The sequence below is a fragment of the Hippocampus zosterae genome, chromosome 7 (assembly GCF_025434085.1).
Source record: "Hippocampus zosterae strain Florida chromosome 7, ASM2543408v3, whole genome shotgun sequence".
In the NCBI taxonomy this organism is placed as follows: domain Eukaryota; kingdom Metazoa; phylum Chordata; class Actinopteri; order Syngnathiformes; family Syngnathidae; genus Hippocampus; species Hippocampus zosterae.
In genome coordinates, this window is record NC_067457.1 from 377,105 (window position 1) to 404,739 (window position 27,635).

Here is a 27,635-nt window from a genome sequence, read left to right on the forward strand (position 1 = left end):
ACGGCAATTTCAATTTGCTCTTTTACACACTTTGCCCTTCACTTGTTACGTTCCTTCTGGTGCGCGTCTCGGCCAGTGACCGCATCGCCTCCCTCCAAAGTTAGTCGGACTCCGTTGAGGATGAGGAAATAAACGGAATTTGTCCAAAGAGTCATTCTCACATGGTTGGTTTATTCAAAAAGGTGAGAGATCGCACGCAAATATTCCCGAGACGACAACATGACATGACAGTATGTACACAGGGAGCAAATCTGCTCTCCTTATTGAACATCATTTCACAGTGTCACTCCAGCTTTAAAAAAAATACAAAATAGGCCACTGACATGGAGAGAAGTTAAGGAGTGCAGATTTTAAAAAATAAAATTAAAAAAGTCACACACACACGCCACAGCATACTGTCCAAGCTCACACTTTGATTGTTGGCCACACCATTCTTATGACGCCAAATGGAGAAAGTGCAATGAACACAGTGGTCGGGTCCCCCCCCCCCAAATTTTTAACCTTTCACAATGTGTTATTAATACTCAACGTATTATCCTCATGACTTTACAGGGATCAATGCAAAGTACCTTTTTTTTTTTGTTCTTTAAATCCGGGCACGACGCTAGGAGCAAAAGTCCATCACTGCAAAAATAAGCGGCCGGTTTGCGGTTGCGTGGCCTCTGCGCAAACAGTCTCAGCGCCGCGTGAGCAAGGGTCAGGTGTACTCGGACTTGCGGATGTAATTGGACGGCACGTAGCCTCGTCGGCCGCCGGCCTCGCCGAGCCACCACTCGGCGTTGCCGTTCATATCCTGGAACTCCAGGATGCGCAGACGCTGGTTGGCCGAAATGCTCAGTTCGTTGGCGCAACGAGCGCTGAAGGAGTACAGGGCAAAGTAGATCTGAAAAAGACCAGTCGCCGCTTTTCAATACGTCGCCCGGACATACGACATTTCGGTCGGGCAAAAGCTCACCTGGTGCCCGTCCGATTCGGGCTCGCCGAAGTCTTCGAGAGAGTAGGCCGATTTCTCGGGCCCGCCGTTCCTCCGCCGGTAAGAATCGGAAGCCTCGTCGCCGCGTCTCCGCCGCGAGGAAGAGGAGTCCGTCTCGGACCGGTCGCCCGGGCCGGCGTGACCGCCGTCGTACGGGTCCCCGCGGCGGCGGGAGGACTCCGCGTCCCTTTGAGCGAAGGCGGCGCGGCGCTCGGCCAACGCCCCGCGGTCGGAGGGGCTCCGCGGCGACGAGTCGCTCGGACCGGCCGGGTCGGGGCGAAGCCCGCGAGGCGGGGCCGAGTCCGGGGGCGAGCGGCTCGGGACCCGCGTGGCGGAGAAGCTGACGCTCGCCGTTTCCCGGCTGAACGTTAGCGTGCTGTCGCTGTTCTGGCGAGAGAAAACGGGCGAGGAGCCGCCGTAGCCCGACTCGTTGGACGACTGGCTCTCGATGGACACGTCCGACTGGCTCCGGCGCGGGTTGTAGGGCTTCAGGAAGGAACTGTAGACGAAGCCCTTCGTGACTGCGGAGCCAGAAAAGGAAAAGTGGAAAGTTTGGTTTTCTTCCGACGTCAAGCTAGCGAACGGCCGGACCTACCGCCGTTGTCGATCAGCCAGCGATTGTTGCTCCCCATGGGGTCCTGCTGCTTGATGACGCCCACCAGGTCCCCCTCCAGGACGGACACATCCAGATCCTGGGCCGCGTTGAAGTTCCTCTCGGCCTGGAAGAGTTTCCCGGGACCGTAGCGCGCCAGCAGGCCGGCTCGATGCCGCTCGGTCTGCAAGATGCAGTTGGGCTGGAAGGACGGGAGGGACCGGGTCCGAAGGTTAGGCCGCGCGCCGTGCGACGCGCTCGCTCGGGCCCGTCGGACGTTTAGAAACTACCCCCTCTAAGTCCTGTAACCAAATTCAACCCCAAATGGAGTGAGGCTGCGGGCGGGGCGACTCACAGGTCCTTGGAGTTGCTTTTTGGCGCTGTGCTTCTCCAGGGTTTTCTTGCTGGGGCTAACGGTCGCGCCGGCGGCGGCGGCGGCAACGGCGGGCAGGTTTTCAGGGCAGAAGCTGAAGCTCTGCAGAAGCCGAAGCACGCGGCCGTGCTCTTCTTGGAACTGGGCCACCAAGTGGCCCTCGGTGCCCACCTTGTGAGAAAACTGGAGACAAACGCAAAGGTGGTCGCTACGTAGCCCTCGGCGCAAATGGCCGACCCGACCGAATCCGACTCACGGCTTGAAGGAGCGGTTTCAGCTCCCCGAGGGTGGTCTTCATGAAGTCTTTCTGAGCCTGAGCGAAGGCCCGCACGCAGCCGGCGAGGAGCTCCTCGGCGGCGCCGTGGAACTTTGGCAGCTCGTCCAAAAGTTGGGCGTTGAGCGCCTCGTAGTTGCCGCGCGCCACCCGCAGCTCGTCCTGAACCCGCCGGTCCTTGAGGCGCTCGGCTCGCTCCTTGCAACTGTCGTAGTCCAGCAGCTTGTCGAAACGCTTCTGGATCAGCTTGTGGGGCCCGGCGAACATGAGGAGGAGCTGCGTGAGCGGGTTGATCACCAAAGCTTCCGTGCGCTCCTTCTGCTCAAACGGAAAGCGCAAAGCAAGGCGCCGTCACCGGCTGTTCCATCCACGCCTATTTTAGCACTTTTCATCTGGACTTGTACGTTTGCCATTTCCGTTGAATGCGGACGAAACATCCCGAGGCGGCACTTCACTTACAAACTGGGTGAACTGCTCGTCGCCGATGCATCGATGGGCTCTCTGGAAGCGCTCCGGCTCGGGGAGACTTTGCTCCGTGTAGATGTCGCAGAAGCTGATGGCCGCCAGCACCTTCACCGAGGCCGATTCCTGCCCGAGATGCAAAAGCGTCAGAAACCGTGGGCGGCTGCCGTACTGGGAGCCGCGCCCAAAACCAAAGTACCCTGATGTGCTGCAGGTACAAGGAAATGTCCCGGACGAAAGATTTAATGAGTCTCTCCTGCAGCCGGAAGCTCCTTTCGGCCTCGTCGAACGCCTCGTCTTTAATCTGAGGTTAGAAGCCACCATGTTAGAGCAGCGCCCGCCACGCCGAGCACCCGCGAGCGAGCCGCGTTCGTACCTGGGGTGAAATTCCCGTCAGGTGCTTGAGGTGGCTGCTGACACGGTTGGACTTCTTGATGATGGAATGCATGCTGAGTTTGGAGATTTTGTCGATGAAGGTGTCCTCGTCGCCCTTCCTGTACTTGACCACTGGGGAGGGCACGGCGGGACGGTCAGAAGAAGCGTCGGCGTCGGACGCGAGAGAATGAAATTCTCACCCAGGTCCTTCCGACGCTTGCACTCGTTGATGTTGACGTTGATTTCCTTGACGGCCTGCAGAGCCTGAGCGAGCCGGGGCCGGTCGTGGTGGCTCTCGGGCGTGGCCCCCAGCAGCTCCGCCAGCAGCAGCGGGTAGCGCATGACCCGCTGCACCGGCTTGATGAGGAAAGAGCCCAGGTTGATGTAGTTGGTTTTGCCCCTGAACAGCACCCCCCCCCCAACAAAAAAATAAGAAGATGGATGAGTGTAAGCAAAATTAAAAATTGCCCGGTGCAAATCCGTCACGTCTTGAATGAAGCCACACGATAAGGAAGTCAACCAACGCCATCGAGCGGACGGAAGAGCTCCGCTTGAAAACTAAGCAGTCAATTCTTGTTTGAGTCCACAGGATGGCGCTAGTTTCCCCGCTTCCCAGTCGACGGCGCACAAAAGCGACAACCGGGCAACGGCCACATGCAAACACCACAACAATTTCCACCCGAGGAGGACGATGAGACGCGCGCACACACACGCACGCGCACATGCAGGACACACACACAAAGGTCAATCAAAGGGTGTTAGCAATCAGGATGATTGACATGCTCATGGCAACACTCTTTGTGGAGACTTACCACTCTCGATATATGGCCCTGCGGGTGTGAAGGGGGGGGTTGGGGGGGTGAGAAGAGATAACAGGATTCATGAATGGCGTTTCTCAACTATTTTCGCCTCCCTTGAACACAAAGCCGATGAAATGAACGAGACAAGTTGCCGTTAGCGTCCGCGGGGACGTATCTGAGGCCGCCTTGGGTATTTCCACTGGCGTGGCAGCCGCGTCACATTTTTGTTGATGACTTTTCTCGGCGGAAGCGGCGCCGTTCCCGTTCGAAACCAAGCCCGCGTTCCGAAGGCTCGTTGCGTCAACTCAAGTATCGGACTCGGTGCGGGACAAACAGGCGCAACAGGGCAGGGCGCATTCCTCCACCGTCCCACTTTGAGCTTTTGCTCGCGCTGACAACTAAAAGCCGAGCGGGAAAGCAGCAAGGCGGCTGTAGCGGAGGCCGTTTATTGATCCATTTTTGAAGATAAAGTCACACATGAGGGGCATTTGCACCAGCGCGTATCACCACTTGGGGGCGCCAACAGTGGAAAGGTCATCTCGCAACCTCCATTAACTAAACATCTTTTACGTCGGACACATTTTAGTCTCGGTGCTCTTCAACAAGCACAATTTGTTTTGGGGGTGTGAGGGGGTGTAAGGGTTCCCTCTCCCTTCTTACCTCAGCCTCTCCAGACAGTCCAACACATGGCGCTGGATGTTTTCGTCCTTCTCGTAGCTTTCCAGCAGCGAGATGGCGTCGTCGTGGTTCTGGCAATAGACGTTGTAGGCCCCCTCCAGCTCCGTTTTAAAGTCCAGGAAGACCTTTCCTGGAGAGTCACGTGACGTCAGGCCCGGCCGACGAAGCGCGAGATCCAGAAAAATGGACAGAGGGCGGCGGCGACGACGTTTGAAGGCTTACCGATGGAGTCCGTTTCCTCCAGCGTTTCAAACAGCCGCTGGGACAGATCGATCACGGAGTTGATGTTGCCAAAAAGTCCGTCAAAGTCCACGTTCTTCACCTTGGAACCAAAACGACATGACGGAAAAACATGAAAGCGCCAAGTCCGAGTTCCGGGCGGAAGGAAGGAAGGAAGCGCCTCCTTACCTGCTTCTTCTTCAGAGGCTCGATGATCTCCAGCACGCACATTTGCAGGTCCTTGATGTAGTCCTTCTCCGTCTGCAGCATCTCCTCGATCACCTTGGATCGCTTCTCCAGCATCCTCAGCTCGGGGTCCTCGGCGGCGGCGTCGGGTGCGGTGTCAAGCACGGCGTCGCCGGCCGAAGCGGGCTTGGAGGGCTCCGACGACAGCCACGTCATTTCTGAAACAATCAAAAAGGAACGTTGAGCGACACTGATGAGCTTTTCCAGAGTTCATGTAAGATGTTCATCAAAGGCCAACCCCCCTCCCCTCGACTCCCCCCTGCCCTAGGGTGTCCATTTGATTGATGTGTCCGATATCAATCCACCAACGAGGCGCCACAGAGAATCCTTGGAATCTTTCCCACGCTCGAGCGGCGGCAGGCGCGGCCGCGCCACATTCGGGGGCTGACCCGCTTTTTCATCAAGCGACGCTTTTATTTGCTCCGCCGTGCGGAATCCAAACGGCTCGGCGGACGCGCCGCATTTGCATGTGCACAACGCGCTCGGAGACCGTCCAAGTGGGACGGCCAGTCACTCTGGCAACCGGGCCAGTGGGAGAGGGGGGGGGGGGGGGTAGGGAGAGGGGGGGCATTCTCATAATATGAGGCCAAAGTTGGGGGCGTGACTTTTGCTTGCAGCAATTACAAAAAGGAGAGACGCTTCAAGCTAGTTGCAGCTTGCGCTTCGTTTGTCCTCAACACGACCGGGACCAACTTCCATTCTGCCAACGGAGCTTTCAAGTATTCTGCAGCCCAACCCCACCATTTGCTCACTTCATTCACCCCCCCCCCCCCTCAGCAAGCCCAGCAACCAATGGCGATGAGCGCCGACGGATTAGCCAGGACAAGGCGGCATATGCTGCTTGATCACAGCAGCGAGACGCCATGGCCACAGACGCTCGACTCAAACACAATTGGACGCCTTGTTTGCGTCCAGGGGGGGGGGGGGTTGAAAAGAAAAACAAAAATGAGACCATGACCAAGCGATAATCTGTGTAAAAGTGCCATTGAATGAAAAAAAAATGAAGTGAAATCATGTGGTTGCACAAATGCGCACCCCCTCTTCCCACTGCAATGTGGCTGTGTTGAAACACTAACAGGATTAAAGGATGACAAGACGGGAAGCGTGCACGGGAGTGTTTTGAAAAATGGCGTCACCTCTCAAAGCAACCCCCCCCCCCAGCCCCCGCCCCCGAGTGCTCAGTCTGACAGAAAAGGAGTCAGGAGCCGAGCTAGCCAGCGCCTGGCACCAGACGGACCCCCGCCATGCTGACGCGAGGGATTACGACCCGGGCTCCGGACTGTGCGTCTAGGTGACTGTGGGGGGGGGGGGGGGCCACCTGCTTCTTCTCAGACGCAATGCACGCAAGCCAGCTCTCATTCCCTCAATCAATCCCCTGACTTTCGGGTGCTTTGTTCCGAGATGGAACGGGTGTCGGTTTCCCTTCGGAGCAAACATGTTCCGCTTGAACCAACCAGACCGGTCAACATGCGAAGACGTCTTGGGCGATGACAACAAAAAGCGAGAGGCCACAAAACCGGTAGGGCGGGTGGGCGGAGCCCAGAGCGAAATTGCTCCCTTGGCGCGCATGGCGACACGCCGGCTGACGGTGCGCCGTTTACCTCGGTTTGGCCTCCTGCTGGTGGCGAAGGGCGACTTTGCCAGAGCGGCGGCAGCCGTCTTCCCGCGGGAGGCCTTGCGATCCAGAGAGCCCACGTAGAGGGGCCGGCGGCCCTCGCCGGGCTCCTCCAAAGAGCGCATCTGCCGCAGGGCCAGCTTCTTGTTCTGCTCTTCCACCCATTCCTCGCAATGGGTCTTGCGTCGGGGTCGCGGGTCTTGCTCAGCGCACGAATCCGCAGACAAAGAGCGCAAATCCCGATACTGGTCCCCGGGTCGGCGCCGGGCGGGTTGGTCGGGTTCCCTTTCTGTCCAGTGGGGGCGCCGCTCGTTCTCGTCATCGTAGGAGTCCCGTCGCTCGTCGCCGTCCCTTCGTCGGCGGTCGGAGCGCTCGTCCCTGCGGATATCGCCCGCGTCCTTGTACCGACAAGAGCGCCCAGCCTGTCCGTGGCCGCCGCTGCGCTCGTCCAATTGGGAGTCCCGCTGGGCCCTGGCTCTCTTTGCGTAGTTTTCTTCACTTCTTGGGTGGTAGACGTCCTCGTCTCTGTAAGCGCGTCCCCTGCGCTCATATTCTTCTTCTGAACGCCGATCCTGGTACTGGTCCTCGTATTTTGCTTCCCTGTAACGCGCCTCCTCTCCATAAGGGTCTTTTTCCCGATAGCGTTTGTCAACAGCGGAACGGTAATAGTCGGCGTCTCGGGCAGGATGACGATCGCCATATCGGAGATCGTCTCTACGCGTGTCGTCGTAGCGGTAGCGGTAGCCTTCGTATGGATCGCCATAGCCGTCATGAGTGTCGCCGTAGTCTCCGTATGGATGGCCGTAGCCGTCCCGTTCACGATGCGCCCTCTCTTCGTAATATTCTCTGTCGTGGCGCTTTCTTGGTTGGCAATTCTCCCCGCGCTTGTATTTTTCCTCCCGATCGCACTCCTCCGATTCTCCGCGGCCGTAAGCGTCGGCGTTCCGTCGGCCGTCGGTCCCCCTCCGGTCCGGTCTTCTCTCCTCCTGGAATTTGGCGTAGCCTTCGCGGACTCGCTCGTCATCTTCGGGGCCTCGATAGAAGCAGCGGTGGCCTTGCCATCGGGATATCCTCACGTCCAGGTGGCCGTCCTGCGAACCCGGGTGGTAGTAGACGTCGCGTCCGTAGGGCGACTCGCGTTCGCCGCCCTGCGGCCAAACGGGCCACGGGGGCGGGAAGGCACCCCCGAGGGCGATGGGGCCCCCCTGTGCGGGCATCAGATGAGCGGGAATCGGGACGGGGTTAAAAGGCGCGGGGGCTGGCCCCGGGAGGCCAGGGGGAGCCGCTCCGTAGACGGCGTACGCCGGCCCTCGCTGCAGTTGCTGGAAATGTTGCAGGTGAGCCAGTCGCTCGCTTTCCTTGGCCCATCCGGCGTCCCGCAGCTCTTCCGCGCTCTTGCCCCTTCTCACCGCCGCCCCGGGAGCAAAGTTCCAGGCGGCGGGAGCAAAGGTGATGGGGCTCTGCATGCTCCTCGCCGGCTCCAGTGCACTTTGGTCTTCAGTGAGGTGGATTGCTTGGTGGCCGATGGCGGCATTCCTTCAAAAAGCGCGGCTGGAGACTCCGTCCGTCGGGCATTTTGGCCGGCCGCCGTCTGCCGCTTGTTTTCTGGCTCTGCTCGACATGGCCCCAGCGCGACTGCCTGGCCCCGAGCGCCTCCCGGCTCTCGGCGTAACAGAATCGGACCCTCCCCGCCGTCGTCTCAGCGAATCGTTGAAGGCGGCGGACCCAAGGAGGGGCCTCCGTTGGTTAATGATTCAGCCCAGTCATATGAGTGGAGGATTAGCCCGGGAGCCCCTCCCACTGTCTCGATTGGCTGCTTCCAGGAAAACACCGTCCCCCGGGGGGGTTTGCAGTCTTTGACGGTAGATAGAGACAAATTCCACAATATTGCCGAGCACGACCGCTCCCTCCTGCCCTCTATCCTGTTTGATGTCAGTTTCATTTCCTGCTCTTACAGACTGGCCAGAGTACCTGCGCAAAGATACTGTTTGACAGCTTGGACCTGGGGGGTGGGGTGGGGTGGGGTGGATCAGTGTTTGAAACACAAAGTAAAGAAGGCCAGGAACAACGAGGTCAGAGCGCGAGCCTGAAAAAGTAGAACGAGCTGTTGTGGAACGCCGCTTCCACCTCAAACACTTTTGTGTGAGGAAAAGGAAAACAAAAGGGAGGCCTACTGTTTGTTCAACAACAACAACCCCCCCCCCCACCCCCCCGACCCTGAACTACAAAGACAGGTTTGAATAGCACCCAAACGGAAGGGAAAGGAGCGGGTCCATTTCCCGGCCACTTTGAAACTCTTGAGAGGCTTGTTTTTTTTTCATTTGCTTTCTGTTTGGTTTGTTTTTTTTCTCCGAGACGACATCAACATCTTCAGCCAGGTGCACAATGGGATGCTCCACGGGCGATAATTTTCTTTTTTTTTTTTAAACAAGCTCCTCCTCCAATGTACTCCCTCCGCAATGAGGCCCGTGCAATCGGCCCCCGTGTCAAACTGTCCGGCGGCTGACACTGACCTTGCAACTGCCACTGCTCCAAGGCCAGCGTCTCCAGCGCGTAGTTGCAGAACTCCAGGTTCTCCAGGACCTGCGCGCGGGCCTCCTCCTCCTCCTGGTCCTCCTCCAGCATGGCCCGGAGCTCCTCGGCGGTGCGCGCGTACGCCTCCATGTTGTTCTCCAGCTCTCGGAGCCGCAGCGACAGCAGCGCCTCCGTCTCCTGATCCGGCTCGGCTTCCTGCTGGAACAGGACCTCGTGTTCCCCGCCGGCCGCCGGGTCGCCGACATCGGCGGCCATCGGGTCCGAGATGCTTCCAGCGGCCTCGTCGTCGAGGGGGGGATGGGTGGCGGGTCTCGGGGCGGGCGGGGGCGGCCGCAGAGCGGGGCGGGTCGGTCCGCTCGCGGGCGCGGCTCGGGGCCGGGGGGGCGGCGGGCGGAGGGCACCGCGTCTCTCCGAGGAGGAAGAGGAAGCGGAGCCGCGCCCCCCCCGGGAAGGCCGGGAGCCGCGGACGATGTCGCTCTCGTCGCCGTAGCCCACGATGGAGAAGTGTCTGGAGACGGGAGACGCCGTCAGGCTTTTCTCAAATTCAAACAGCTGCTGGGAGAGTTTGGCCTCCAAGTCGCCGGCCGACGTCGGCCAAGCGTCCAAGCCGGAGTGCCGCCGTCGGCTTTGGCCCCCGCCGAGGCCCGGCTTCTTCCGTCCGGGGTTCTCCGCGAGGCTCGTCCACGCTCGGCTAGCCGCGGCGCAATACGCGCCGGGAAGAGTGAGGCTAGGAGCTAATTTGGCCGCCGGCGGGGCCTTCCCGCCGGCGGCTAGCGGGCCGACGTGGCTGCGCGCAGGTTGGCTGGGGCGCGGCGGCGGGAGTCGAGGCCTCGCCGGCGGCCCGCTGCCGGAACGGCGCTCCCTCCCGCTTTCCTCGGGGGCCGCGTGGGTCTGGCTCCGCTGCTCGCTCCTCTCAAAGTAGTCCAGATCCCAGATGGTGTGATCTTCGTAAGAGGTCCCATTCAGGTCGGCGCCGTTGGGGCAGCCATTTTGGAAAGTGCTCTCCTCCTCCTCCTCCTCGGGTTCGCAGCGACCCGTTCCCTTGGCCCTTTTTAGGCCGGAGTCGTCGATTTGGACGAAACGATGCGGAAAGATGCCACGCCGGCCTCCGAGTTCGCCCTCCAGCCAGCCGTCGTCCAAGGTGTCCACCACGCGGATGCGGTCGCCCACGTCAAAGTCCAACTCGGCGGGCTCCATGGCTCGGAACTGGTAGAGCGCCACTCCGTACACGGCGCCTTCCGCCTCCGCCTCGTCCACTGCCGACTCTTGCCGCCGCTCCTCCGCCTCTTCGTCACCGTCATCGCCGAGAGAGCGGGGGTGGCGCGCCGGCTCCCGGGGCGAGCGAAGAGGACTCAGGAGCTCCACGAAGCCCTCGGGAAAGACGCCCCTGCGGCCGTCCAGCTCCCCCTCAAACCAGCCCGGCTCGGGCAGCCCGGTGATGACGATGACATCCCCCCGGCGGAAGTCCAGCTCCTCGTTGAGCTGCGCGTGCAGACTCATGAGAGCCCGGGCCAGGCCCAGGGCGTACGCCGGCGGCTCCCAAGTCCCGGCCCGGGCCGAGCGCTCCGACGGCCGCCTGGAGCGGCGCGACGCCGTCAGCTCCTTCACGCAGGACGCGGGGAAGACGCCGCGGGCCCCCCGGCCGTTGCGGCCCCAAAGCCAGGAGTCCCCCGAGGCCGCCGACTCCCCCGCCTGGCCGACCAGCACGTCGCCTGTGGAGAGGCACGACGGCCAGCGTTTATTCCAAGATCGAGCGCTCGGCTTCTTCGTGACAATTTGGAGTGGCGGCCATTTTTAGATGACCGCGCTCCATAAACGGAACAGAACGTTTCCGCTCTTCCTACGTGACGTGACGCGGCCAATCAAACCTGTCATTCCCGCCACTTAAGGAAGGAACTTTATTTGCTGCATATGGGTGACTTTCATTTTTTTTCCGCCCCGACACTGCGGCGTTATACGTTCCGAAGACCTTCATTGAGCAAGCTAAAGCTAAGCTAAGCTAAAATCTCCCGCGTTCTTTTACAATACAATACAATACAATACAATACATTCTGATTTATATAGAACGCCACAGGATGAATGAAATTGAGAACGCAAACAATGTCACTTATTTTGGTGTGATATATTTTTTTTTTTTCACGACCCGTCTGTCATGTCTAGAAGCGAGTTTCGGCTGGTGGCGGAAATGCTGCAACTTGCCGCGGCGAAGGCTGAGTGAACGGAAGAAACGGAAACCATCTCACGCTTAAATACGCTCCGTTTATTTTGCGAGAGCGTCGGCGGGATGAATGCTCAGGCTAAAGTTACGGTGGGGGGGGCAGGGGGGGTCACATTCCACAAGAGCCCGCGGCTCCGCCTCCCATTGTGTCTGCGAGCAGAACTGGGACGAGGTCAAGAGGAGCGTGGAAATTCCTACCGCAAGTGAACATGCCGCAGACGGCCAGCGCGCACCATTTCCCAGGATGCAGGAAATGTCATTTGCTGGATCTTGTTCAAACAAGATCGCGCGGCGATCCCGCGTGATCAACGGGAGGCATTTCTCGAAAACAACACATTTGGTGAATCGTCACCACAACTGCAATTTTACCGGTGTGACGTATACTCGCAAACATCGTTGTCTCGAGATGCGAGCGTGACGGTAAAAGAAGGACGCGCGCATGCGTACACACCCAAAGACTTGGGCTCATGTCGTCGCATGAAAAGAATTCCGGGAAACTAAAAACGAAGAAAACACAACAGGTGAGTTGACGACAGTCTCCGTGAAGCATCTGATGCCATCTAGTGGGGAATTCGGGGAAGCACAAGAGAGGATGACAAAGTGGGCCACAAACTGAGCATTTTCCTTCTTCGCTTGCGACAAAGCCGACAGAGGCGCGATTCTCCCCCCGAAAGACACAAAACAAAGGCAATGGCTTAAGCAATTGTCTGTCGCGTTGAAGGAGACCAAAGTGAAAAGACTCAAATTTCAATCGCGTACCTCTCACGAGCGAAAGGCCGTCGGGTCGCGTGGAGCAGAAATCATTGACGCACACGTAGAGGGGATCTTCGGGCTCGGAGCTGGGAACGGTCACCTCTTCCACAAAAGTGCTGGGAAACTGACCTGCAGCCAGCACACATTGGGATGGGGGAGGGGGGGGCAGGGGGAGAGAAAACCCAACTTCCTTAGTTGGCATGACCTTTAGTCATTCGGCTCGTATTTTAAGCAACTCGGCGTTCGTGTCTAAACATCCCCGTGGCGCCCAAGGTTCTCTTGACGTCCGCTTACCGGTGACGCCGTCTTTGTCGCCCAGCAACCAGAACTCGTCCACCGCGCCCAGCACCTCGATGACATCGCCGGCGAAGAGGGGCAGCTCCTCGGAGACGCTGGGGAGGAACTCGAACACGGCGCGCACCAGCGTTCCCGCTTCCATCACTCATAACCTGCGCCGACAGAAAAGTCATGTCGCAACGATTGAATTGAAGCCATTCATGGATCCGTCGGCAATAAATACGGACACAAACAAAACAAACAAATCCTTGGCAGTGTGACAACAAGGGTCTCGTTCACCATTTTTTGTCATGGCGTGAAATGACATTGACCTTGCCTAAAAGTACTCATGGCATTGGTACTGAGTGAAGAGTTTTTTTTTTTAAACTCTGGAGTCTGTTGTGGCCAAAGTAAGAGCACAAGAGGAGAACAAACACAATCTGGCTCATTTTCCTTCACGTTACAAGAGCGGTCGCCAGCCAGAAGCCATGCGCTTGCCGAAGCGCGTCTTGGCATGCACAAACCTACGCGTGGACCGTCTGCGAGTCTTCAGAACAAGACCCGCAGATGATCCCGGGAGGGAGCGGACGACAAGTTGCAACATTTACAGCCGACGTGCCCAATGGGTTTGCTGTCAAAATGTCAAGTTCCGCGACACGAAGGCAGACGATTTAGGGCGCCGCCCTCGGCTGTATTTTCCAAAAGTGCCCATTTGAACCTTGAGGTGGTGCTGACCTGGACTCGCAAAGGGCCGCTGGACTGCTGCAAACGCTTTCTGCCGGCTAATCCGCAGATCTGCAAGCAGCCAGACAAGCTCCTTATTGTTATTTATGGCTCTGGGTGAGTGTGTCACTGCGTTGCCTGGTGACTTTTACGCTAGGGCCAGGAAAATGACGTATGAGAGTCGGAGGGGGTGGGGGGGGGGCAGCCGGGCCCGGAGTCATCTCTCCCGGATGGAGTCCACCCTGGAACTCGTGGAGGGTGTCAGATGCTTCTGACTCACCAAAAGTACCGGATGGAGGCCACTTTTGTTTGGGTTTGAAGAAAAAAAAATGGAGGGAAAACATGATCCTGGTTCAAAACAATTCGTCAACTTTGCCGTGACCATTCACGCTTGGCATCTCATGGGTAGACCAAAACAGGTGTGTCTCCTCCTGCGTGCTTTACAAGGTCCTGATAACGAATGAACTTTGCACATTCTACCATGGTGGCTCTTTTCTTGCAACGGGGTGGGGGGGGGGGGGGGTTAAAATAGGTGAGAACCCGCGCTGCAAGCCTTCCAGAACGGACCACGGCAGTCTCCACTCAACCGTATTTGAAGAGCACTTGAAAGCAACCGCAAGTAAGCGTACCAATGTACAGTGAGAACAGCAGAGGCCCCACAATTGAACCCTGTGCAACCCCACACGCCGATGGGGCGGTTCGTGACTCAAAGCAACAAAGGTTAACACAAAAGGTCCAGTCGGAGCCAAATGGGCCCTACGCTACTCAAGGGCACTACCGCCAATGCCCACCAGGTGCTGCAATTTACTGTGTCAAATGCTTCAGTGACAGCCAATGAAAGCAGACACACATGGCAATGCAAGAGACGGTATGATTGTGAGCCACTTGGCAGTGGAGCCCAGCATGTAGCCTGCACGACATGGGATGTCGCCGACGGTCCGCGTCCTTTATCTGACAATGTCGACGCGGCAGCTCGTGGCCCATTCAGAGCGCCACAGAGGGGGCGGACTGGCAGAAGCCTCTGGAGAGGGCCGGATCACTTTGGATCCCAACTGTTGACTGCGTGGCTGACTTCATTCACACTGCCGAGTCAGCCGGAATTCAATACAACGCGCAAAAACCGCCAGCGGACAGTTCTGGATATCAAACAAACAAACGGAAAGAGGGCGGTCACCACCTTTGGCTGTTGGCCCCTTGACCCATCACAATCGCCCGCTTTTCTATTGCACCTTTGTATTGACGCTTTCTTCTTCCGTCAATGCAACACGTCGTCAGTCGCGTTGGGCGTCTCGCAGTGAGGCCGAAAGGACGCAGGAGGAAACCCCAGCACGGGCGCGTCCACTGGAAAAAGCCGCTGCGACACACTCTTTTCATATTTGGTGAGCAAGCGTCAGGGCATTCCACAAGAGGATGCCAGAATCTCACACACACTCTCCTCCTCTTTTTCCATGTCCTTTCCCAAGCACGTGTTGAATATAAACGACAGACGCCCACACCGAGTGGAGCCCATCCTTTGCATAAACAGGAGAACAGCTCGGATATCTGCGTATATTTTAATAGTTCATCAGACTTCTTCTAAAAAAATCCGATACTCAATGCACCGATACCACATCGTCAGCCCCGACACATAACGTCCGGGTCAGTTCCTTGCTCAATGGGGGCTCAATTGAATACAAGCTGCCACTCGAGTCTGCCGGATCACATCCCTTCACCTCAGTTGATGACAGCAGACGCGGGCGGCGTAAGGACAACTCGAGGAGGCTTTGCACACCTATGAAAACACTCGGGTCAAATTTGGACGCACAGATGAGAGACTGCAGGCGGATTATTAGCTCGTGAACTGGAGGAAAAAGAATCACATTCACTTCAATGGCAAATTACAGATAATGTATCTTTAGTTTTCGATCTGTGTCAGCCGCATATAGTGACAGGCAGAACAAAGATACATGCTCGTCCACGTGCATAATTAATCTGCGGCCATTATTTCACTGCCTTTTTTGAAGTCAATAGGTCCAGTTTGGTAAACATTGATGGAGACTTCTGTTGTTCTATTGAGCATGATCGCCTGTTCGTGGCAATTTACACACCCAGAAACGCAGAGTTCTCACGTTTTCGGTAAAAATCGGGAAATCAATTCTCAACCTACCGGGGTGATTGAAATCCAGCGACGGCGTTCAAGATCCAAGCTTGACTCACCAGAAGGCAACTCTTGCAACGCTGCGCTGATGATGTGTTCCTTGGCACGCGTGTCCCCCAGACGCAAGTTGAGCAACTACACTGCGTATCGCTGCAAAGCAATCATCACAAAGCGAGGCCCCCCGCTATTTCGGTGGAAAACCATGTTGGCGCGGTCCTTCATGTGTCGCTGCCGGAGCAGCTGTCATCTGGTCAGACGTCAGAGGCGCTGGTCGGCGAGCTTGCCTTTTTGCGTGTTTCCTCTCCATGCCTTTTTTTTCCACTCACACCACCCATTTTTTTTTCTGAACTCCCGTTAGGTGCCCCACCTTGATGCCTGACTGAAAAGAAAGGGAAAGTGCACTTTTTCCAATCAGCTGTTATAGCTGCCCCACGTTATGCCTGACCGGAAACATCGTACCTACCGACTCTGTGCGTCGTTTCAAATTCATAGTCTCCTTTTCTTGACGAAATAAATACTGTATTTAGTTTATTTGTACGTCAAAAGACACGATTAAGTTTCTCCCAAAACTGAATACAAATACTATGAATAATACTATTTTCTAATGCTAAATAATGCTCATAAACAGCGACGTATTTTGACCAGTTGACAAAACAATATCTACATTAACAAAGGAAATTATTGCTTCAATTTGGAATTGGGACGGCTTTTTAAAAAAATAAAAGTTCATTAAAATGTTTTCTCCAAAGATGTTCTAATTTACAGGCACGCACAATCTTCAATCTTTTTTTTTTTTGCTATGATGATCTTCAAAAAAGGCATGTTATAATTTTAGAATTTCTCTCTGCATCTCGCACATTACTGATGCAGCCCATGACAAGTTAGGAATAAAACGAATGAGCTCGTGAATTTGTGAAGCGAGAAAGGCTGTATGGTATGCCGTTTTTGCTGATTCTGCATGACAGCTTCCTCATGTGATCTCGTATGTGCAAAAACAATGGCAGGAAACCGAGGCCTCTCTCAAGCGCGAGCATGGAAAAGGAAGGAATTGAAGTGACACTAAAACTCCCGTGTGGAAATATTCAGGGATGTCTGGGGAATCTCCAAGGCCCGAACGAGCGTTTGATCCGACTTCCCAGGGGCATATTGATCAATGTAAAACTGGCAGTACATCACCATTTCGGCCTCAATATGTTGCTGAAATAGTTTTTTGCATCACGTACAAAGAGGAACGTTCCACAGAACATACCGCACCCATTGCACGATGGGATGGGCTTCCATTGGCGCAGGCCTGCCTTGGATCAGCGCTAATAGACAACAGATGGCCTTCCGTGGTCATTCATGTGTTTGCAAAGCGTGCCACAGAACAAAATATGCCAAAGTACTACCGACCAATTGGTTGAGACATACCCTATCCACTGTGTAAGTTGAGTGCTTCGTTGTTTTTAGTGCATATCTCTACTTTACGAATGACAAAAGGAGAGATGGAATCCTTCAGTGCAGTTTATTTTTAAAAAAGGGCGGGGGGGGGGGGCGGGGGAGACATCTGCACCGCAGCACGTTCGAGAACACAACGCTCGTAACTAAAATCACTTCCTGCTTCTGTTACTTTAACAGCCAATCAGAACCCATCAATATAAAAACACCTCCAAACAATTATTAAACAACAGAATATAATTTAGGTATGCTTAACATGAAATAATATGATGCCCAAACATAAAATGATCATTATAATATAACATAGGCTTACAACTGTATAAATGTTGATCATCTTTTCGCGGGCCACCCAATTCTCATGGTAAATCGTAGATTCCCGGTTCGTGGACGTGCTTCCGAAGAGTGTGGGAGTTGCCCGGCAGCGTAGGTCCACATGAGGGCATCCGTGACAACACTTTCTGTGCACAAACGCGTAACAAAGACATTGCGTCTGCATGAAACGCCGTCTTTGTGTCTCCTCTGGCTGTGGCCACTTTCATTCAAGAGTCATTCTTTGACTTGACTGGATCGGGAGGTCCATTGTTGTCTTCTGAATATTTGCTGCACCGTAGGAGGACACAGTCCGTTTTGTTGTGGAGACGCTGTGACCAGACCGGTCCTCTGGGGCTTCATAATTAAAGAGAACATGTCACGCCCCGTCTCTCAACCGCCATCATGGCCTCGCAACCACGACTCCACTTTGAAGTCCAGGTGAAAACAATTAAGTTGGCCCTTAGCCACGGAGAAGCCCTTTTAGAAATGTCAAGTGTCCTTTTCCTCTTTCCCGTCCTTCACAGAGGAGCCATTGTTCCACTGTTTACCTTCAGGAAAGCACCGCGAAGGCAAATACTGTAGCTCTGTCACGAAATGAGTCCATTGCCTTTGGACCAAGTGGAGATTGTTCCAATTTACAGATGGATGTTTTCCTGCCACCTTGACGCGTGTCACCGTGCCATGGAATTTGAACGCTGTCAGGTCACCGGGCTTTGTCACATCTTGTCCTCTGGCGCCACCCGCTGGAAGAGCTTCCGTCTGGCCACAGAAATGACTGTCTGCCCCCCCACGCAACACTTTCCGGCATGTTGGTGCTATGCTTTGGGCAAAATCGACCAGAATCTGTCTGTGTGCAAGTGAGCCTGCCCTTATTGTGGATTCAAAACCAGGCTTCCCGATCACAAAAGATGACGACATAATTAAGAACTAGTGTACAGCGATTGAGTCACGTCACAGGAGAAGAAACGCAGTCTTTTACTTTTACTTTCAACAAATAACGTCATGGGAAATACCCCCTCCCCACCGAAAAAAAGGACAGCCATCTTCATGTGCATCTATAGTGCTACATAAATACACGATTCTTGCAATATTTATTCAAAACGTGGGCGTGCGTCTCATCTCGGGCCCAGTTTTAAGGTGGACTTGGGAGATGCCGCGTTCCTCCTGCCGTGGTGCTGCTTGGTCTTGACGTTTTGTTTCGGGGCCTTTTTCAAGTAAAAATCATGCTGGCATGGAGAGAAACAGAGAGAGAGAGCACAAGTGAAAGTCTCGAACGCCCTCTCACATGAGGCCCACTTTGTCATCCGCCGCTTCTCTTTGCACCACTAGAGGGAGCACGTGAGTGCCACTACCACACGAGTAATAATGACCGGTGTTGCAATTTCAAAACACGGCGTGACGCCTTGGAGGATGTTTTTTCGACGAGTGTCGAACCCACCTGGGTGGCTCCAGCCGGTCCCACCGTGACGGTGCTCGAGGAGACGGCGTAACCCGGGGCAGAGGCCGTCACTGCGTACGTGCCGGGCAACAGGAGTCGGAAATAGTCGCCGTCCGCTCCTGGGGAGCCGTGAACAATCTTTCAGACGAGCGGCGAGACTTTTCATTTCCTAGCACGAAGAGGGAAGCGCCCGAGGAAAAACAACTGACCGCTGGTCACGTCGTGGTCGATGCCCGACACCGAGATCTCGGCGTTCTCGATGGGGTTGTTGTTTTCATCATACACCATGCCCTTTATCCCATGATGCACCTGGAACGGAGGAGAAGCCTGCGTTTGCCTGTGCGACCACACATTTAGCACATGCCAGAAACCGCGACCGGCTACGCCTAAAGTGCCCCCTGAAATCACTGCTGGAGAATGCAAACAAGAGCCTTTAATTTAGTAAACAAAGGCCGTATTTGACTCGAGTCTCTTGCGTCTAATTATAGCAAAAGGCGCTCGTCTGAGCCTTCTCTCGTGGATTTCGAAAGTGTACGTTGGCCAGAAAGTAGCGCAAACCGACCTGTTCCAGAAAGGCAACCAGCGCCTCGCGATTGGCCAGCCATTCTCCGGCCAGCGAAGACTCGGGAGGGAACTTGTCGCAGCTCAGCTCCAGCGTGATCTCAAAACAGTTGGTGTGCAAGTAGTTGAAGTCCTGCATGCCTGCGACACGGCCACATTGACGCAAAAGCGTAACGTACAAATTGAGACCTCGCTTTAAACAAAGAAAAGCAAGGTCACGACCTTGCTTGAAGAAAGAAAAAAAAAAAGGAAAGAAAGAAAACAACTCGATAGCGTATCAGGATTGAAAAGGGTTTCTTGACTGACCCTTAGACAGCGAGTACCAGCTGGCGCCGTTGGTGATTCCCTCGTCAAAGTAGTCGCCGCAGTTCCAACCCTTGTGCATCCAGCCGTGCGCGTACGAGTAAGTCCTCGCCAGCTGACATCACACACACACACACACACCGGCCCAGCTGACGGTGACGTTTCCGGAGAGACGCGCTCGTATCGGCGGCTTACGTTTCGGAAGATTTGGTCATCCGGAGTGGCGGCGTAGGTGGTCCTCCCTCGGATGCGGGCGTCCCGCGACTTGTCGAAAGGGTAGTTGGCCACCACCGCGCCGCCATGGAGATTGGCCGACAGGACGAAATTGTAGTTTTGCATCCATTTGATGACTGCCCGGGTCTCGGGTTCCACCTGAGGATGGGATTGAAGTTAACACACACACACATACACACATTTTGTCCGTTTGACGTCTTATGGCCTTGCCCCGCCCCCTCCCGCATCCGACCTGCTGCTCCCAGTTGTCCGGCAGCGGCAGGTGGTGGTTCCGTCCGTCGCTCTTCTCGTAGTAGTACATGAGCGCGTTCAGGTCGGGAAAGTTGCGGTTCAGGTCGACTTGGCGCGCGTTGCCTCGACCGACCAGGTAGCCGTTGAACTCGGGGCCCTGCTTGAAAAGCGAGCGCATCGGAGGTGCGGGCGTTCCTTGGCATTCTTTTGCATGGTCCGTCTCAAAATGACACGACGACGCGTCGAACGTTCTCCCATTTTGTCTGTGGGGGCGTCCGTTACCTGTCTGGCAGCCACCTCGTAGCCGTCGGGGTTCATGGAGGGCATGACGTGGATGCGCGTGTCGTAGAGCAGCCTGGCCACGCGCTGGTTTCCCGCCTGGAATTCCTCACAGAGAAATTGGCACAAGTTGATGAGCAGCTCGCGGCCGAGCACCTCGTTGCCGTGCATGTTGCCCACGTACTTGAACTCGGGCTCCACTGGGGAAGAAAAGGCAACAAGGGACGGCGACGGGTCAATGAGGGAAAACGGGTTGGAAGTCGACGGAGAACTTCCCGGCACAAAGGCCACACTGGCCGTTTTGCTTCTCCCGTGTCACCTTGCAGCGGAACAGCCGCTTATCCTTCTACTCTGGAAGGAAACCTTTCCAATGGGGACGTGGGAGTTGTCGCGCCAACGCCGGCGCTTTTGCCTCAAATAAACATGCGGCGCAACCAACCTTCTGGAAAGTGACTTGGAATGAATTGCAGATGTTTTTTCCTCTCGCCCCCCCCCCCCAAAAAAAAAACTACTCGATGCAAATCTAACATTCTTCGTTTCGTTTTTGGACCTTTCCTTTTTTGGACCAGGAATAACAGTTGAAGAATGCGCTGGCAGGCGACCCAACCCAAAGCGAGCGAGCGAGGCGTTCCCCCGCCCCAAAGGCGTCTCTCGCCACGACCTTGACACGGATTCTACGTAGCGGATGTAAATAGTCTGCGCAGCCCCCGTTTTAAACGGCAGGTTTTTGTCATTTTTCCAACATTCATGTGACCTTTGACCCCGTGCAACTCAGCTAAATCTTTTTCGTGCAGTGGGGGGGGCAGTCAAAATAAACAAGTGAAATAACGTGGTGGCGGCACGAGTGTGCGTACCTTCTTCGAATTGAGCAATCACATTCCCGCTCCGATGAAACCGGAGTCAACACGCAGCCAAAAGTTTTTACACGCGCCGCCTACGCAAGCGTTTCCGTGGAAAACGTCACATCGTCTTCCCTCAAAATGACTGGGTGACCCGTTTTAGTTCTGCACTCCCCCCCCCGTGTGGTCTTAACGCGGCGGAGCGAGGTGTTACTCACGCGGCTCGTGGATGCCCGGGTTGTCGCTGAACTCCAGCACGTAGAGGTGCCGCGCCTCCACGCTGCGGCCCACGCTGTAGATGCGCGTGACGTAAGGGCAGCGGTTGTGCACGGCGAACAAAGCTCTCACCATGTCCTCGTAGCGGTGATGCCGGAACTCCGAGCCGGCCGCCAGGAACCCCGCCAGGAGCGCGGGGAGCCAGGGAAGAAGGAGAGCCCTCCCCCCGCAGTGCATGATGGCTGGAGTGGAAGCCCGAGGAAGGGTGGCCTTGTTTTCTTTTTTTTTTTTAATTCCGCCTCTCTCTCACATGCGTTCGCCTTTGCACACGGCAAACATAAAATGAGTGAGGCTCCTCGAGTCCCTCACTGTGCCCCCTCCCACGCCAAGGAGAGCAAGTAAGGACAGCCCCCCCCGTCGCTCCTTTGTCTCACTCTCCTCCTCCGACAGCTGCTTCTCCCCTTTTCCCCCCGTGGCTCCTTGTCAAGTACATGTTAGTGGCTGTCGGTCGCGCCGCACGGAATGCTCGGAGGCCCACCTTTGCTCCCCCCACACCCCCACCCCCCGCACTTGTTGGGGTCTCGGTAAACAGGCAATTTTCAGTTTGGGTGCCCCCTCTCTCTTTTGTCCCCCGTGCTCCCTTCCTGGGAAAAGAGGCTGGTTTCCAAGGCGCTGCTCCCGTTCCAGCTTCCAGTCATCCATTCATTAACTCTTGAGTCAACACAGTGGCGCTCTGTGTGCGTGCGTGCGTGCGTGCGCACACCCGACCTGGATATGAATCCCAGTTCTGAAGCAACCCGCTAGCTTGCGTACATTCTGCAGTGCAGTAGCCGCAGATGTGTTCTATCCAGATCAACGCTGCACTTAAACTCCCGAAAGCCCCGCGGCCGTGCCAAGACTGCGCCCCCTTAGCCTTTCCATACACGCACACACACAAACACAGAGTGTGCGAGCAAAGCTGTCAGTCAAAGCTGGAGGAGGAGGAGAGAGTTATCCCTGGGAATTGAGTAACTGCTGTTTGTCTGAACACCCCCCCCCCCCCGACACACACACACACACACACACACACACAAGATTGCGGGACGTGAACATTTACTCATTGAAAGGAGACAATTCGTCAATTCTGAGTCAAGTTTTAATCTGGACATCAAATGAGTTGAAATATAAGAAGGGAATACTGTCAATCATTGTAGAACAGTTGTCTGAAAAGGATCCAAAGTCTCTTTGAAAAACCTCGAAAATATTTTGAAAAGATAAAGACTTTCACCAGAATCTCATTGCCATTTTACCAGAGTAAAAACACGATATGTTGTCACCACATTCCAAGTGATAAGTCAGACAACCTTGTCTGAAGGATTGTTGACATGTGCTGTCCCGCAAGACTCTAAACACGAAGCCGTTTTACCTCATTTGTTCCACCGAAGCCTTGACACCGAGGACGTTGACCTTCTGCTGCTACCTCATCTTCTTCTACGGCGCCGCAGCAGCGGACAAACTGGAGAAAAAGTACGTCTTTGTGTCAAAGCAGAACAAGATGGAGGGAAACGAATTACGGTCGTGGCTTGTTTCCCGAGTTGTGTAAAATAAGCAGGTTATAAAAGGTTCGTTTTCCATTCTTCAATTTCCAAGTTTGAAAGGAAAAACGGGCTATAGGTCTTTCCCATTAATTGGAGACGGCAACACTGCCCTCCAGTGGAAAAAGGGATCTCAAAGTCAGAAGAAATGCACACACCACATTAAAACACGTGAAAATTGGGCATGGATTTAGGGACCCGAAAACACGTGTGAAAATCGAATCTGCCCCCCCACCCATCCCCGATGTGAAGCCATCACACTTCCACTGTGGACAGCAGTTTTGGTGTGGAAAACATACAAAATAACATTCAAGTCGAACGCTCTCATTGATTGGTTTTTGATTGACAGCTGAGGGCTACTTGTGCTAGCTAGCTGGCCACCTTTGTTGATGTTGTTTTTACGATAACTTCCAGTTATTTAGTGAGGACCAATAAACGACTTAGAGGAGCAGCGTGTCGTGATTATTCTCCTAATTTGTCTACATAAACACACTTACAGTTTCAAATGTTAAAAGTACTCACCGTGAACACGCCTTCTGGTCAGCGGAAAAACTTGCTTATTGAACAGGAAGTGGTACCATTCTTCTTCTTCTTTCACTTGGTGGTTTGGATCTCCATATCGCCCCCTGCTGTCCATGAAACGACAAAGGCATGCGGGTCGCCGATATCGTGAGGCCAGTCGCACAGTTCCTGAAGTCATTTTTGGCTTTCCTCAAACCACGTTTACTTTTTTGATCTCTTAAGAAATTGGCGCATGACGGCGACGACAGGATAAACAACTCTTAGAATGCCATATTGAGTGCATCTGGACATCAATTTTGTATACCAAGTCAGAATCCAGTCGGAATGGAGAATTGAATTGGAAATGGTCCACAAAACAGGATTCAAATTCAGAAATTGAAGAAATGGATTTGAATTCACTTTTGATTGGAGGTGACATTCGATATGATAACGGTGCAAAAATATCAGAACAAATGTCAAAGCTTATCCCTTCAAGGTCAAATTACCACGAGATAGTAAAGCGGTCGAGGCTCCAACACACTGCACTCCGCCGCTGAATGGAACAGTTGCCGTTTTATTGATCGCAAACTTGAATTACATTTGTATTGAACAAACGCCAAACCTTGAAAAACTCGTGCAAAATGTGCATCGCCAAATTGAAATTTTGTCCATGAAGACCAAAGCATTTTTCTCCCTGCAACCTGATTGATTGTAATGCTGCATTGAGAAAAAAACATTTGTGTGTGTGTGTGTGTTGAATCCCAAGACTGCATTTCATCAGTCTGATTTGACATTTAAAGTGTGGCTGTAAAAGGAAATTTCAAGTCCGGGTAGTTGTTTTACTTGCAAAACAAGAAGGCTGTACAACACGGGCAAACAAAACTACCCCCCCCAAAAAATGCATCACAGCTCGTCGTGTTGCGCTCGCTCGATGTCCTCGTCCACCTTGAGCTTCAGCTCTTCGGCCGTGATGCGTCCGTCTTTGTCGCGGTCCTGATTGGCAAACATGTCGGCGATCACAAGCTCCGCGGCCATCCCGGGCCTCAGGCGACCTTTGCCCTCCGACACCTGCAGCTTGATGAAGTCGGCAAACTGCGGAAACACCGTTCACCGCACGTTCACCATTCCGAAACGGTGGATAGACTCATCGGGTGGAAAAAAAAAAAAAGCGGTTGTTCAATTACGGCCACCTCTTCCTGGGGCACGGCCTCGTCCTTGTTGACGTCCATGGCTTGGAACAAATCTTGGGGCGTCTCCTTCAGCCACACGAAGAGGTAACCCGGCGGCACGCCCTTCTGCACGCGTACCATCTCGATGTCAAACACCAGCACGGCGCTGCTCGGCACGCCCGGGGCTGAAACCGACAAGAAGGCGTTACGCCGGAGGGATTCGCCCCCCACCCTCTCGCCACTTCCTCAATAGACGAGGGCAAGTATGCATCGGAAGTGACCGCATGCAAGTACTCGCCTCCTTTTTCTCCGTGGCCAAAGTGAGGCGGCACGGTGACCATTCGCCTCTCGCCCTCGCACATGCCCCGCAAGGCCTGCTCCAGCCCGTCGATCACCTTGTCCGAGCCCAGCACCGCGTCCTGGAGGTTCTCGTAATCGTGCCTGTCACAAATCGAGCTTATTATTGCCTGCATTAAAAAAAAAAAAAATAATAATAATAATAATTTAAAAAAAAAAAGACTGACGAGGAGAAGAGGCGCGTGCCGTCCACCAGGGTGCAGTTGTAGTGGTAGTGGACCAGGTCGTCCACCTCGGTGGTGTGGTTGCAGACTTCGGGGCGGTGGAGGACCTGCACGTCCACTTGGTCGCTGGGGTTGTGGAAGTCCACCACGTGGATGTCGAAGACCAGCACGGCAGACGGCGGGATCACGTCGCCTAGAAAAACAGTTTGGAGTTTACAAAACAAAATGAAGGAGCTATTCTCCTTTTAGAGGTGGACTTCATTCTTTAGTTTCTTACCTTTTACAATTTATTATTATTATTTTTTGTTGTTGGTCAAAACTGTATTTTCAGATGTGGCTTGTTAGCGTCGGTTTTCGAGATTCGAGTTAGGGGTTGGCTAAGGGGCTTGGATTTGGGTTGTTAGCCTGAGGCTAGGCTAACTCCATTTTGAATACAGAGCGTTAAATGTCAAGGCACATCTCGGCCAGCCGCGGTTTCCGCGCCATTCCGGAAACGTCGCCCTACTTTGTCACCGCTCGGACTGAATGGCAAGTACCTGCTCCGTCTTGCCCGTAGGCCAGGTGCGGCGGGATGACGACCCTCCTTCGCTCGCCCATGCAGACCCCGAGCAGGGCCTGGTCCATGCCGGCGATCACGTAGCCCATCCCGATGTAGGTGTTGTACGTGCCGTTCCTCTGGTAGCTGTCCGACACGGCGCATTTCAACGTCGCGCTCATTCCCAAACCGGCACGTTGGATAGGAGGCGCTTTTTTCGATTCCCCGGTGGCTCGACAAAGAGCCGACGGCCGGCTGACCTGGTGTCGAAGGTGACGCCGTTGAGAAAGGTTCCGTTGTAATGGTAGCGGATGTAATCGCCCGCCACCGTCCGGCGATGGCACGACTCGGGCACCGCCTGCTCCTCCACGGTGACGTTGTCTTTGGGGTTGTGGATGTCCACCAGCAGCACGTCAAACACCAAAGTGGCATGGGGGGGGACCTCCGCTCCTGCTTCAATCAAATGGCCGTCAAATCGCCGACCGTAACGACCGGCCGCTAAACCGCGGGGCAAAATTGCAAAGCGGCGGGACTTTTCGTCACGCTCGGATAGCGGCGGCATTTTCGGGGCGGGGCGGCCACGGCGGCCCTTTTTCCAACCAACAGCAAACAAGTTGAACTCACGACTCTCCTCCATCTGGATTTCTAAAGGGCTTAGCCGTCAATGGGTCGCGCGAGCGCGTCTACTACAATGACGAGGCTGTGACACATTTGGAAGGCCAACATTAGCATTTGCTTGCAGAGGTCGTCACGCAATGACATCTCCTCGCTGCACATGAGCAGACTTGAGTCAGGAAGCCAACAAAGCGGGGGAGTGGGCCCTACTTTGCTCACCCGTCATCACCATCATCATCATCATCATGATCGTCTACCTGAGCCTTTTTCTCCGTAGCCTTTGAAAGGCGGGATGAGGATATTCCGGATCTCGCCCACGCACATGCCCAGCAGGCCCTCGTCCATGCCCTTGACCAGCCAGCCCTCGCCCACCAGGGAGTCGCGCGTCTGCCTCCGCACGTAGCTGCGTGGGGCTCATACAAGCCAAAAAGTCAAACACAGAACAGACAACACCCCTGCGTGACAGAGTACAGACAGCACACACAAGAGCGTCATTCGGACCCGAACGGGAAGCTCGCGGCCGACCCGGCGGGCCCCACGCCGGACTTCACCTGGAGTCAAAGGTGCTGCCGTCCAGCAGGGTACCGTTGTAGTGGTAACGCACAAAGTCGCTGCGCATCACCGAACGTCTGCACTCTTTGGGGGTGCTGATGGTTTTGGTGACCACCAGGTCGGCTTTGTTCCACAAATCCAGCAGAAGGATCTCGAAGACCAGCGTGGTGTCCGGAGGGATCGTTTCACCTTGCGGGCAACAAGTCAAGGACTGGCATTTGATTTTGATTTTTTTTTTAAGTGCCAGTTGCTGATTAGTATTTACAAAATCGGTAATACACTGGAAAAAAAAGGAATGTACTATCATTTCATCGGAATTGATCCTACCTGCTCCGTTGCTGCCATAGGCCAAGTGCGGAGGGACGGTGAGAGTGCGTCGCTCGTTGACGCACATGCCAAGCAGTCCTTTCTCGACGCCGGCGATCAGGCGACCCTCCCCGAGAAGGCCCACCTTGGCTGCCCCTCGCTGGTGGCTAAACGGGAAGGTGGAAGGGGGGTAGGGGGGGATGATACGTGTCAAGTCCCAGCAGAACATTGCTGCAACGACGCCATCTATCGCACACATTTATAACGCGAGGAAAACTCCCCATGGCAAAGAGAGAATAATGCGGATGCTCTTACCTGGAATCAAAAGTTTTCCCGTCGAGAAAAGTGGCGTTGTAGTGATAGCGAACCTGATCTCCGTCTTGGGCTTGCCGCGTACAAGTGGGGGGGATGAAGTGTCTGTCCACGACGACATCGCCGAGCGGGCTGGGGTTGCACTCCGCCAAACACACGAACGCGACGAACACGGGGACGATGCAACGGGCGAACATCGTCTTGACCAAAATAAGGCTTGAAAAACGACAACTGGGCTGTTAATTTCGAGCGGAGGCCTCGGCGCGCAGATGTGTGAGCTGCAAACGTGGACAGCCTCCAGCAGCGATTCCAAGGAAGGAATGTCGGACTTTTTTTGGAGGGGGAGGTGGCGGGGGTAGGCAAAATCGTCTTTAGTCAAAGCTGCGACCAAGAGAAAGCGCATCGTTTTGGGGAAAACAACTTCCGGCGTCACAACAAAGTGCCGTCGTGC

The 27,635-nt window shown here is 54.9% G+C and overlaps 3 protein-coding genes across 8 annotated transcripts; all 3 read right to left on the reverse strand.

Moving 5' to 3' along the window:
- Window positions 1-151: 151 nt before the first annotated feature.
- On the reverse strand, window positions 152-12,555 carry dnmbp (dynamin binding protein). Of its 3 annotated transcripts, XM_052069323.1 has the most exons (16): window positions 12,408-12,555; window positions 12,120-12,242; window positions 9,121-10,854; window positions 4,936-5,150; window positions 4,750-4,849; window positions 4,510-4,657; window positions 3,862-3,879; window positions 3,250-3,449; window positions 3,051-3,181; window positions 2,874-2,978; window positions 2,672-2,800; window positions 2,195-2,530; window positions 1,921-2,121; window positions 1,569-1,767; window positions 956-1,494; window positions 152-883 (listed from the first exon to the last, which is right to left on the reverse strand). In XM_052069323.1, the coding sequence occupies exons 1-16, from the start codon at window positions 12,550-12,552 to the stop codon at window positions 698-700; spliced, it is 4,509 nt and encodes a 1,502-aa protein (XP_051925283.1). In that variant the 5' UTR covers window positions 12,553-12,555; the 3' UTR covers window positions 152-697. The 3 variants fall into 3 exon arrangements, with proteins under 3 accessions (XP_051925283.1, XP_051925284.1, XP_051925285.1); XM_052069324.1 differs by lacking the exon at window positions 3,862-3,879; XM_052069325.1 differs by lacking the exons at window positions 9,121-10,854; window positions 12,120-12,242; window positions 12,408-12,555 and adding an exon at window positions 6,594-8,568.
- Window positions 12,556-17,952: 5,397 nt separating this feature from the next.
- Window positions 17,953-23,285, reverse strand: cpn1 (carboxypeptidase N, polypeptide 1). Of its 2 annotated transcripts, XM_052069435.1 has the most exons (11): window positions 23,196-23,285; window positions 22,505-22,594; window positions 21,102-21,419; window positions 20,048-20,244; window positions 19,767-19,925; window positions 19,496-19,672; window positions 19,304-19,415; window positions 18,999-19,138; window positions 18,646-18,745; window positions 18,437-18,555; window positions 17,953-18,224 (listed from the first exon to the last, which is right to left on the reverse strand). In XM_052069435.1, the coding sequence occupies exons 3-11, from the start codon at window positions 21,334-21,336 to the stop codon at window positions 18,114-18,116; spliced, it is 1,350 nt and encodes a 449-aa protein (XP_051925395.1). In that variant the 5' UTR covers window positions 21,337-21,419; window positions 22,505-22,594; window positions 23,196-23,285; the 3' UTR covers window positions 17,953-18,113. The 2 variants fall into 2 exon arrangements, with proteins under 2 accessions (XP_051925395.1, XP_051925397.1); XM_052069437.1 differs by lacking the exons at window positions 22,505-22,594; window positions 23,196-23,285 and having other exon boundaries at window positions 19,767-19,922; window positions 21,102-22,078.
- A 443-nt stretch (window positions 23,286-23,728) lies between these two features.
- Window positions 23,729-27,531, reverse strand: fkbp10b (FKBP prolyl isomerase 10b). Of its 3 annotated transcripts, none has more exons than XM_052069409.1 (10): window positions 27,188-27,531; window positions 26,894-27,039; window positions 26,566-26,755; window positions 26,272-26,417; window positions 25,660-25,852; window positions 25,401-25,546; window positions 24,868-25,057; window positions 24,642-24,784; window positions 24,365-24,528; window positions 23,729-24,266 (listed from the first exon to the last, which is right to left on the reverse strand). In XM_052069409.1, exons 1-10 carry the CDS (start codon window positions 27,379-27,381, stop codon window positions 24,078-24,080), a joined length of 1,701 nt encoding a protein of 566 aa, XP_051925369.1. In that variant the 5' UTR covers window positions 27,382-27,531; the 3' UTR covers window positions 23,729-24,077. The 3 variants fall into 3 exon arrangements, with proteins under 3 accessions (XP_051925369.1, XP_051925370.1, XP_051925371.1); XM_052069410.1 differs by having other exon boundaries at window positions 25,660-25,849; window positions 27,188-27,530; XM_052069411.1 differs by lacking the exons at window positions 26,894-27,039; window positions 27,188-27,531 and having other exon boundaries at window positions 26,272-26,469; window positions 26,566-26,714.
- Between the last annotated feature and the right edge of the window lie 104 nt (window positions 27,532-27,635).

What these genes read in the sequence shown, in the direction of transcription:
- dnmbp (XM_052069323.1), bottom strand. Translation starts at nt 12,552, where the DNA reads ATGGAAGCGGGAACGCTGGTGCGCGCCGTGTTCGAGTTCCTCCCCAGC. An exon ending in CGGCCTTTCGCTCGTGAGAG is followed by an intron (nt 10,855 to 12,119) that starts GTACGCGATTGA and finishes GCCTCTCCACAG; the next exon opens with GCGACGTGCTGGTCGGCCAG. An exon ending in TGAAACCGCTCCTTCAAGCC is followed by an intron (nt 2,122 to 2,194) that starts GTGAGTCGGATT and finishes GTTTGTCTCCAG; the next exon opens with TTTTCTCACAAGGTGGGCAC.
- cpn1 (XM_052069435.1), bottom strand. Translation starts at nt 21,336, where the DNA reads ATGCACTGCGGGGGGAGGGCTCTCCTTCTTCCCTGGCTCCCCGCGCTC. An exon ending in ACGAGGTGGCTGCCAGACAG is followed by an intron (nt 19,926 to 20,047) that starts GTAACGGACGCC and finishes TCGCTTTTCAAG; the next exon opens with CAGGGCCCCGAGTTCAACGG. An exon ending in CGACCACGACGTGACCAGCG is followed by an intron (nt 18,556 to 18,645) that starts GTCAGTTGTTTT and finishes ACGGCTCCCCAG; the next exon opens with GAGCGGACGGCGACTATTTC.
- fkbp10b (XM_052069409.1), bottom strand. Translation starts at nt 27,381, where the DNA reads ATGTTCGCCCGTTGCATCGTCCCCGTGTTCGTCGCGTTCGTGTGTTTG. An exon ending in GGGAAAACTTTTGATTCCAG is followed by an intron (nt 27,040 to 27,187) that starts GTAAGAGCATCC and finishes CTTCCCGTTTAG; the next exon opens with CCACCAGCGAGGGGCAGCCA. An exon ending in TGGCCACGGAGAAAAAGGAG is followed by an intron (nt 24,529 to 24,641) that starts GCGAGTACTTGC and finishes TGTCGGTTTCAG; the next exon opens with CCCCGGGCGTGCCGAGCAGC.